General features: G+C 37.5%; 2 protein-coding genes across 2 annotated transcripts; both read right to left on the bottom strand.

Annotated features, from left to right (window-relative positions):
• Positions 1-4,867: 4,867 nt before the first annotated feature.
• On the bottom strand, positions 4,868-8,630 carry LOC124172452. Its single transcript, XM_046551893.1, has 2 exons — positions 8,368-8,630; positions 4,868-5,205 (listed from the first exon to the last, which is right to left on the bottom strand). Exons 1-2 carry the CDS (start codon positions 8,531-8,533, stop codon positions 5,033-5,035), a joined length of 339 nt encoding a protein of 112 aa, XP_046407849.1. The 5' UTR covers positions 8,534-8,630; the 3' UTR covers positions 4,868-5,032.
• LOC124172506 lies at positions 8,567-9,985 on the bottom strand. Its single transcript, XM_046551945.1, has 4 exons — positions 9,741-9,985; positions 8,938-9,657; positions 8,627-8,847; positions 8,567-8,581 (listed from the first exon to the last, which is right to left on the bottom strand). The coding sequence occupies exons 2-4, from the start codon at positions 9,521-9,523 to the stop codon at positions 8,567-8,569; spliced, it is 822 nt and encodes a 273-aa protein (XP_046407901.1). The 5' UTR covers positions 9,524-9,657; positions 9,741-9,985.
• Positions 9,986-11,569: the final 1,584 nt, after the last annotated feature.

Raw genomic sequence — 11,569 nt, 5'->3', positions numbered from 1 at the left:
ACACATTCCTTTTTCCAACACACTCCTTCCCCCTCATTCTCTCCTTGACTGATGAAGCGGCTACAACCGCGAAAGTCTCTCAGTTTTATTTTTCGTGTGAGTATTTCCTTTTTTATTTTGTGTCTATTTTTAGTGACTGTGTTTTTAAACATACATACATATATATATATATACCACGTAGGATACATACCACGCAGGAAAGAAGTTAGAACTTGGACGCAAATAGAAGGTCCGGCGTACGTGGCAAATGTGTGAAAATGGAAATCTTGAACACATTAAATAGGGGAAGCTAATCCTACCTGTCATATAGTGGTCCAAAAGCAGACCGCTTCCGAAGTATGGAAGACTTAGTGAAGCTTGTCTTTACTAAGCGACGGAATGGCATGCCTTTTTCGATGATTAATACGAATCCAAAAGCTCATTTCGTTTCAGAAGGATTTTAAATATCAATAACAGGATTTAGAGCTAGCAAAGTTTGTCGCGCACAATAAATGCGACAATAAATTCTCTATACGGCGCCGAATGTCTCTGTTCTGAGTTTACTGCGAAAAACTAACAGTTTAACTGATATACGCAATCGAACTTCAAAAAAATAATGAATATCTTTTGAACCAACTTGAAAATACTGATGAAACTCCGTTTCCTTGAAGGTGTTAAGTCTGCCCTGATCAAAACTACAGGTAACAAAAATGAGCGAGGAATGAATGTAACATTGACAGTTCAAACAGGTGGGTCTAAATCACCACCAAATAATGTTAGGCATAACACTATGCCTAAAGAGGAAAGATTAGGTGCGGTGTACCTGCTGCGTGAAGGTTCCTTGAGTCCTCCACCGGGATATTTCTTCTATGTTCGTCGAATCGAACATTTACAGAGTGCAGCAGAAATCCAACCCCACTAAAACTCAAAAAACACTTACTGGAATCATTCAAATTAAAGATCACATAATTCCATCAAGTAAAAAAACAATTAGTGAGTTGAATACAGATTTTATTGATAACTCACGTGACATTGCAGCTGAAAATTCTTCTTCAGTATGCAAACACAATACCGTAAATTGGGGTGAACAGGCTACACAGGGTGAGTTGACTCGCTTTTCAAGATAACTGTATAGGCTTAAAAAACCTCCAATGAATTCAAATACATTAAAAATATCAACAGGTTTCAACGGAGGTGGATTTTGTGGCCCAATTCATCCATTGAAGTTTCTTAGACTGGCAACTTTTATTGTGAGATTGATCACAGCACTCGTCAACACAAACAGCTATTCTAAAATACCAGAAAACTTTGCATACATGTTCGAGAACTGTTGAGGTGATGTCGTTGTAATTTTCACTCTTATATAGATGGTTATTTTCCCTCCCACTCCTATAGTTAGATAATTTTAAACTCATTAGGTGAAAAGTAGCAGCCAATTACCGCAAGATAGTGGCTTAACTCTTTTGAAGTGGGTCGAATCGGCTTACCCATCATTATGCCTTGATTTTGAAAACGTGATCCGAGAGGTAAACATAAAAAGTAAAGAAAAATACAAAAAAAGGACCCCCAAAGTGATCAATCAGGCAGTGGAAGCTGTAAAACCAGGGTTAAGTATTTTTAGTGCACCCCCTGAAAGAAATATTCCTCGCTCGGTCTTAAGACAACATTTCCATCATGAAACCTGAGTGTGGTCAAACAGTTTTATCCCCAGATGTGGAGAAAGTTATTTTAGACAGAATAACAATTTGTTTGGAATGGGGCTACCCATTTGATCGTACCACTGAGTTACTTTGTTAATGGGTACTTACTACACAATTTTTGCATCTGAAGAAAGTACAATGAGTGCAACATTACTTTCCCATTGACCTAACCCACTAGGAGTGATGACAGCAAGTTCCGTAATTTTTCAAAGTTGTATTTTAGCATCAATAGATACCGTTTTGAAAATCAATAACAAAATTTAAATCAATTTAACGAATTTGGGCCTTTGCTAACAATAAACAATGCACCATTCATATTAAAAACAAGGTAAAATTCATCTACACATTCTAATCAATGTTTTCAGTTCATTATTTCCTGAGTCTATTCATCAAGTTTTGTCCCCAGATGGGGAGAAAGTTATTTTAGACAGAATTACAATTTGTTCGGAATGGGGTTACCCATTTGATCGAACCACTGAGTTACTTTGTTAATGGGTACTTACTGTACAATTTTTGTATCTGGAAGTTAAAGGAGGATATAATCTGCAAGTGGAAATTGTGTAAGAGTCTATGCACCCCGTTGTGTGGACCAATTGGATCAGATCACTAAAACCATAATTAAATCTCACCAATAACAACATTAACACTAGAAGGACGGCAGGGGTCATTTGACCCAATTTCAGAATTCAAATTTATTTTTCTCTTATTAAAATATTTTTTTAAATTTTGAAACTTTTTGACTTTGTTCATTTTGGTCTATATTTTGATAAATTAGTGAAAATTCAACAATAATGTTTTCCTGTAAATTTTTATGACGTGTTATACCTAGAAGGACGGCTAGGGGTCATTTGACCCACAACTGGTTTTCGCGCTATTTTCTTGCCCATGGGCACTTTAGAGCTATGTTTATCATATAATCAGCAAGAGGCTAGTGTGGTAGATGATTTGCTTCATTTTTAACCTGGAAGTACCTGGTTCAATGCCAGTTTTGTCCCAAGGGCTCCTATCTGTATTCGAAAACCTAGGCATAGCGACTTGATGTGCACAATCTTTCGATATTTTTTGGGCAGCAAAGGGAAATAAAACCTTTTCAATCCTTGATTTGCGTAAAGTCATGTAATTATGATATTTTAAATTTGTTTTATTTATTGTTCGATGATTATTGTATTACCCACACCGGAAAATCATCACGTATCCCAAGAATTGTTTTCCGTCGTCCAAGATTCACAGCTCTTAGAGACATTATTTTCAATATCGACTCATCAGGTTTACGGATAACTTTCATTTTTCTGGCCTGACGGCACTGTCACTTGACCTAGCCCCTTTGCCGTGTGTCCAAAATTAGTGCCGCCTGACCCCGTCGGGATTTGGGGCGGGTTGACTGCACGCTGCGTCCTGGGGGAAAATCCTGTCTCTTTTTGAGAGTGCGGATGAATAGGGTGGACTGTAAAATTCTACTGTAAATCCTACCCTTAGAAACCGCACGTAGGTCGGAGAAGAAGCATTACTGCAAGTTCCTGGAAGATACGAATCAGGATACGGTTGGCGGTTGAGTCCCTGCCTTTCGAACGGCAATTTGCGTTACTTATAAAAATGTTGTACTTTTGTACGAACTTCTAATGCTCTCCAGCTCTCTCTACCTCCAATGCAACTAGAGAAGATTCTACCATAATGCGCTTTCGTTTGTAGATTTTTTTGCATGTATATCAGTAGCGAGTTGAGGAAGAAAGTAAGAAGTCGAGAAATACATCAAGAGAAGAGAATCGTCGCGACTCAAATAGCTGAAGGGAATATTGAAGATCAGTCTGGAAGTGAATCATAAACATCAGCTCAAGGACATTCTGACCAATCCATCAACATCTGCGTGTGATGGAAGCGATGAAGTCCAAGATAGTGAATCCGATGGTGACTTTGGCGTGATAGCAAATGCACAGCTCTATCCAACAAAACGCAGCTGTCCTTTTATGAGATAAATTCCAAATAAACCAGACAAATTTGGAATCGAGTACTGAGTTTTTACAGATATGAAATGAAAATACAGCCTAAATGAATTTCCATATTGTGGCAAAGATGATGATTGGCCATCATATCAAGCGTTGGGGAAATAATTAGTTACTAAAGTGACCGTAACATACAAGAATTCAGGACTAAATGTAACTTGTAACAATTATTTTCCATCCATCCAGCTGGCAGGAGGTCATTAAAAAAATGGAAAACTTCTCTTGCATGGACGATCGGAAAAAAACAGGCGTGACGCACAAATATCCATGACCCCTAAAATAGCCATGTAATCCATTCAACGCGAGTGTTCAAAAATACCTTAGGCCATACTCTTACGTAGAATGAGGCAAACTAGCACAATAATGTACATTCAGTCAGCAGCATGATCTCAGACGACACTATTTCCGAAACGAATAAAAGAATACCAGAGACCATCCTATTTCATATTAAAAACAAAGCGGGAGTAGATATGATGGATAGCATGTATCAATTTATTTACACGTCTCCAAATCCAACAGCCATATCTCCACGGGTACAAAAAAGAAAAAGGTGCCAGATACCATCAAATTGAATCATTACACAAATTTCCTTTTCATTTTCCGAATTCCTTTTCATGTGCAAATGGCTGGTGTCTTAACACCCCCTGCCACGCGCTTTTAAGCGGCTTGCGGGTTAGTGTGTAGATTTAGATGTAGATGAATAAATCGTCCAATGAACGCATTCAGCGCAAAAAAATATTTTGTGCAAACAGCGCTGAAAAAATACTGTCTGTCTGAGATTTACAACAAAGTAATAAGTTTAAAAAAATTTAATGTAAATTTTGTAAACCCAGTACCCCTATTGTTTAAACATGTAACACAACTTTTGTATTGAGTGTATGTATTTTCATTATTTGATTTGCAATCGACTGCTACATACGGTTTAGTTCATAATTCTTTAAAATAATTGTTATTAACTTTTGACGATGGAAATAATATTTAACGATGTAAAATAGTGTTTTCAATGAACTGATTCAACAATTAATATGATGAAACTGAATGTTGGTTGAAAATTAGGTGTTTTATTCCAAAATACATTTTAGGGGTCAAATGACCCCTAGCCGTCCTTCTAGGTAGCGCGAAACTCCCGTCCTCCTAGTGTTAAGATGCCTGAGGTAATGAATCAGAAATATAGGGCAAAAGGCACAAAATGGCATTGAATTCACTGCGATGTTTTTACAAAGTCTATAAGTTAGAGCACAAGAAATTTTAAAAGTGAGCCTATTCACCGCATTCTACGGTAGTGAAAAGACGCATTAGGGGTAGTTAATCCAAAGCCTTGTATGTCAACACAAGTATGAACACAATGAAAATTTATATATTTTTTGGTGATTCCTGTGGCTGATGACGAGTTGATGTGCCTTGCTGAATTTTCTTGGAAGTAACATATCCATCCAACTGAGACCTATACGCAGCATCCTTTAACCAAGATTTCACTGCTCTTTCACTCTCAGCTAGATCAGTGTCTAATTTGCAAAGAATGGCTCCTGTGAGGAAAAGACTCAGTTTAGACAAATATAACAGCAAAATAAAAATAGTGATACAAACACTTCACATGAGGCAACACTTCATATGCACAACATTACACTAAGTTTAAAATCCCGTAAGTTCAAATTTATGACCTGTTTCTACCCTTTACATTCCAAATTTTGACCTGTTCAGGACTTTTAAAACTCACAATTCATACCCCTTTATGTATAGTGGAATACATATAAGGTTTACATACATAACTTGTGTTACATTAAAAGTACAACATTAGCATTCAACATAACACTGACTGCAAAATGCTTTGTAACCCTAACACCAACTTCAGGGACAACAAATTAAATAAAAATGTATTTCTTGCTAATTTTCCACACATGCAAGCCTGAATTAAGCTACAAAATGTCTTTTGTGTCTCTTTATGCAGTATTAACACCTATAATACCTTATGCTGCTTTGAATAAAAAATTATGCTTTTCAGTATTCTTAAAATTGTTTAACACTAGAACTACCGATGGAGTCATTTTGACTCCTCGCGATTTTTATTTCTCTCCGCTGACTAAAATTTTCCGAATTCCGGCCTGAAATTTCGTGACTTTTATTCATTTTTGACACGAAATAAAACTTTGCGACCAAAATAGTTCTAGAAAGTAAAATAGTACTCATTTTTTAAAATTTACCTTCGACTACCAAAGGGAGTCATTTTGACTCCCTATTGTATTTTGCTCGTCTTTTCGCCAAATAGTAATATTTGTTCAAGATTTTATTTCTTCTTATGTTAATAATTAATTTAAATCAATCGATGGCTTAAATATATAATTATTTCGCTTTTAGGTCAATATTTTTGAGAATTTGAAGGCATTTCTAATTTCACGGGTCCGTGTTTCGAACTACAAACCATATGAATGTCCTGATATAATTTTATCCTGCGATAAAGTGGTAAATATGGCATTCATATTGAGCATTTTCAATTCATGTGTTTAGAAGCCGTCGTGTCTTGCCCTCATCCCTTACCCCTCCCTTCTCCCCGCCTATCAGGCTCGCTACAGCTCAATACTGTATACGCAGTATTGCACTGCAGCGCTTTTATTTCACCCTTGACCTCGTGGAAGTTCATTTTCAAACCTGAAAAAGTACCTTTGTATCCTTCCATTGATATAAGGATGAATGAAATAAAGTTATTGTCGGCTCTGACAGCGCTGGCTGTCGCGCGCCGCACAGGAAAATCGTGCGCTGTCCTTCGCATTAGTGAATCCAGTGAACTCTGGAGTGGACTGCAGAACTCTAGAGAAGTAAGGCTTTCATTTTTCCTGACTGGCAGTATGACCAGAAGAAGTAGGCTAAAGCGTGAAGTCCTTTCTATGTTGCATTCTATACCGGAAGGTAAATCGGAATGCGAAAAGGAAGATCATTTCGTCTCTGACGAAGTCAAAGATTTTATTCCTCAAAACGTTTCTAGCTAGTCTGATGATTCAGACATAATGCGTGCAAAAGACATGCAGTAATTTACATTTACTTTCCCTTTCATAAGGAGTTACAAAACAAAGATATTATCTACAATTATTTATCGATTCGTGTATACTGACTCACATGAAGTGATGTAAAATTGTGGAAGCACGCAAACAAAATTATGAAGATTTTACTCTTTTCGGTGGGGAGCTAGATGCATGTATAGCCATATTTTATGCCCGTTGAATATCAGGTACAAATGATCTCTCTATTGCAAGTATTTAGTCAAACGACTGGGGAATACCATTATATAAAATGAACGACTGGGAACCGGTTTGTAAAAAATTTGCATTATCTAAGATTTGATGAGAAATCTAATCGATTCCAGCGGCTCAAAACTGTCAAGTGTAGGATAGATTCACAGATAATTACATTCCTTGTTACAAACCTGGTACATACATCACGGTTGTTGAACAAATTCTCCCCAGTAAAATCAGGTGTATTTTACTCATTGTCAGTACATTCCATCTAAGCCGGACAAATACGGCCATGAATATTGGCTAGCTGTTAACAATGATAGCAAATATCTTGCAAATGACTTCCCTAAAGATGGAAAAGATTTTTCACTTAATGCAGATTGCCGTTTAGTAGTACTGAAACTAATGCAAACGTGTCTGAAAAAGGGTGAAATGTTACCGTAGATAATTACATTACCTCAGTCAAACTCGCCGAACAGCGAAAAAGCTAGGGTACTAGCATTATGGGAAAGGTAAATAATTCGAAGAGAATTACCAAAAGAAATGAAATCACATTATTACCACAAGAACATATACTCAGCGATGGCCTATCCACTCGTTGTAAAATACTTCCGACTTAGCAGGTATTCATGGATAGTGTACAAGGAGACTACCTAAAACATATCGCGCAAGACGCTTTTGAAAAAGCTCGATACAGAGTTGGCTGATACTCATATTAGATCTCGACAAAGCGTGGCGTGTCCAATGCATATTCTTCTGACGGGATTCTGCAAAAAAATATTTCCAGGCAATACCAAAGTGCAGAAAGAATCGATCAGTTTGGAATTGTATGATCTGCCAAAAGTATTTCTGTGGGCAACTGTGGACAATGAACGACAATGCTTGAATTGTAAAGCACCTTAGCCAAATGCGTGGCCTATCAAATGCAGTTTTTTTGCTGTATTTAATTATCTTCCCAACTTCAATGTAGCCTAGGTAATATTTTTGATCATTCAAACATGACGATAAAATATTTTGAAATGTCTTGGTTTGCTGTTTTATCCAATTACTGTATGAAAATCCTATAAAAATAACATAACATGTAGGAAAAAAGAATTTCAAAGCAATACCGTCGAAACTCGCATTTAAAAAAAATATTATTTTTTTGTTTAAATAACCCCTGAAATAATGCAATAATAAACAAAAATGATAAACTAAAGCAATGTATAAATAAAAACATAGATAAACTGGAAAAATAAACAATTATAAGGTAGGAGTCAAAATGACTCCATTTGGTAGTTCTAGGAGGGGTGTCAAGTCCGGTATTCCTAGTGTTAAGTCATGCTCAAACAATGTCATGAAGTAGGAGAAATCATATTTATAGGCCATCAAATTTATGCTTCGTTGCTTGTGTTAATTGTTCAAATCTTGATATACAAACATTAAGTGTTAATTGTCTAAAAAGAAAAGATACAAGCTCACCTTTGACACCAGTCCACAGCTTCAAATCAGAGAAACTGTTTTTCCCCCGTTGCCCTTTGAAGCTGTACTCTTTTGCCAGAGAATTCCCCATTACATGAACCATAACTTTGATAGCACTTTTGTACTCCTGGTCTTTATTGCTGGAAACATGTACACTTAGGTACATGGACTACAAATACAGAAGAAAATGAAAGAAGAATTAGGGGGAGCACAACTTGCATTTTTAAATGCACAAGATATAAATGTTCATGACACTTACCAGGTCAGAGACTGTCTCATCAGATTCCATCAAAAATGCCTCCACCTTCCGAAGATCCACCTCTGTATGGACAGGAAGGGGTGGTATCCCTGATGGTCTCGTTATGATCTTATCACTAGGCAAAAGGTGAAGGCTCAACCTAGCCTGATTTGCAGCCAAAACCTCTAGTTTTTCATTAATCTCCCGCAAAGCAAGTAAAACTGATCTTTGAAAGTCATCACCTGAGAGAGAGAAAGACATTAATAGGATTAATAAAACAAAACATGCATCACAACACAAGAGCATCTGAAAAGATCAACAAATGAACGTACGATTTGGGGAAACTTGACTAGCGAGGACATTCCTGGATGAAGAGGGAACTTGGATCAAGGATGCATCGCATGACTTCCCTTGCTTTGCTGAGTCTTGCTTTGGAGATGATGTCCTCTCAGGACTTAGTGAGGGAACATCACAGAAAGAAAAGTTGAAAAACTCTTCCTGGCTGTGGGGAACCCTTCCAGAAATTACATCTTCAAGTAATATCCCATTACTTTGAGAAGGAAATTGAGGGATGGAAATATCTTCTGGGCTGAATGTGGTGACCTCTGCATCAGGTAATGAAGGTGTATCACTGCTGGTACCACCTCCTTGCACATTGTCCTGGAGAGTCAAACTTATCTTCTTTTGAGCCAAAATTTCCTTCAGCTCAGTCAGGCTATTGGCCTTCGTACCTTTGTCCTTTCTAGACTTTAGTGCTTTGCTCTTAATATCGACCCTCTTCCTATGCACTCCCGAGGAAAGGGATTTCCCATGGAAAGATGGGCCAGGAAGATTTTCGTCACCAAAAATTATGGGAGGCTTTGGCAAATCTGAGGTGGCATTCTTGAAAGTTCTTCCGGAAAGTCGTTTTTTCCCCATATCTTTTTCCTCATCAGAAGAGTCTATGGCTCGCTTAAGACGATTTCTTTTGCCCTTTCCAAGGTCAATTTGGGTTTCATAACTTGAATCATCCAAACGATTCTTCAACCCTAAATGAGCAGAGAGGTAGTCACCTAAAATAAAATGGGAAAAGATGACCAAGTTATCTAACAGAGTTATAACAGAACATGTGCATTCCCTTAAGGTAGTGGCTTACCGTAACTTTTGACCACTTCACAAACATGAACAGTCCAACTACTATCTGGTTTGGCATGCTTTGTGACTAAAGCCCTCAGCTGATGGGGTTCCAGATCTTCCGCAGGCCAAAAGCATTCGAGTTCATTTGACTCGAGATTAACTCGCAGCCAACTTTTGCTCCCTACTTCTAGTACTTCCCTTGTGTCAGATGGATTTTTTTCATCTGGCAGAGAAAACTGCAGCAGAACAAACTGAAATAGATGATTGAAAAAATATTAGCAATCACAAAATAATGATTAAATAAATATGTACTCCCATTGATGTACTAGTTACCTGATAAGAAATGAGAATGAAAAATCTCTTTCAGTGACTACTTTCAAGTACCCTAATGCACATATGATATTGATAGTCGGAAGGCAATGGCTAATAATTTGGTAAGCAAGTAAATTTTCAATAAGTGCCGAATTAAAATAATACTGAACAAAAATGGTAAACAAAACCAAGATATAATTTAGTTAAACAATGACACAAAATCCAATTTAAATATTGAAATTGTAAGCAATAATTTAAAAATGATAGATGCAATACACTGACGCAAAACTATAAACTACAAAAGAAGTGAAACAATGAATAAGTGAAAACTTAATGGAAAAATGGTGCACTGTGAAGGAGAGGAAGTGAAGCAAAATAATTTCCAGTTTTTAAAAGCCAGCACTTCCCAAAGACATCATTAATGGGGAACACTTCACAGCTGTCGCTCAGTGCAGAAACTTTCTGGATCCCAAGACGAGATGATCTAAGTGGGTACTTATACAGATCTTCGTACTGAGTGAATTGTTTCTCTAAGAACAAGATGACATCAGGATCTCTCTTTACTATTTTCTGCAATAACACCACTGTACCCTCTGTTGTCATGAAGCAGGAGTCCCTTCCACCAACCTTAAAAGTGATGTTGTTCACACAAATTCTGTTGAACCGACGACCAAGTTCCTCATCATTCGGATCCCTGCAAGGGTCAAACAATTCAACTTTGTTTTCTTGCGAAACCAAAACAGGTTTCACCATGTCCACTCTCTCTGAATCGCGTTTAACAATTTGCTCTAATGGTAGATACCCAGACCTTGATACTTTTGAGGAAATTCTCAAACACAAATGCACTGAAGTCATCCACATTTCCACGAAGCCTGCATTCATCTGCCAGATGAGTCAAAGAATGGATATTGTAACTCACAAAATTTTCTCCAAATAGCTCAGCAGAATAAGTTACAAAATGCTTCAAGAATTCCTCAGCCTTACCAAGATACAATGGTCTCAGAAAGGAACTACCAAGGATGTACACTGCACAATGCAACAAAAGATACAAACAGTACACACTGTTATCCAACTCTTGGAAAGCAACAGCTCCATCATAAAGGAGCAAACGTCGTAATTCTGTTGCCTTATATTTTGAATAGTCATCAATTCTTCGTGGTTTCCTATTGAAATCTCTTGGGCATGAGTCCACCCAGCTTACCAACTTATTAGTCATTGCCTTCCGACTATCAATATCAGGATTCCATGGGCCTTCCCAAGTCAGCAATGCTTCAAGAAACCTCAGAAACGCACCCTTGTACAAGAGGTGCATAGAGTCAAGCCGAAACTGGGATACCATGACAATTCCTACTAACTCTAAGGGTGAGTGGCCACAGTGGTGATTCAAGTCTTCTCTGTTGGCAAAGGAGTCATCAGTGCGAAAAGTGCAGTCTGGACCAGCACAAGCAAAGTTCATCCGATCCACAGAATATTTCCCAAGTACTGTACACTTTTCACAAGTAGAGTATCCACTGTGACCAATGCAACACTTCACCA

Source organism: Ischnura elegans (genome assembly GCF_921293095.1).
Source record: "Ischnura elegans chromosome 13 unlocalized genomic scaffold, ioIscEleg1.1 SUPER_13_unloc_1, whole genome shotgun sequence".
Lineage (NCBI taxonomy): Eukaryota > Metazoa > Arthropoda > Insecta > Odonata > Coenagrionidae > Ischnura > Ischnura elegans.
This window is presented reverse-complemented; position numbering and strand designations above follow the sequence as displayed.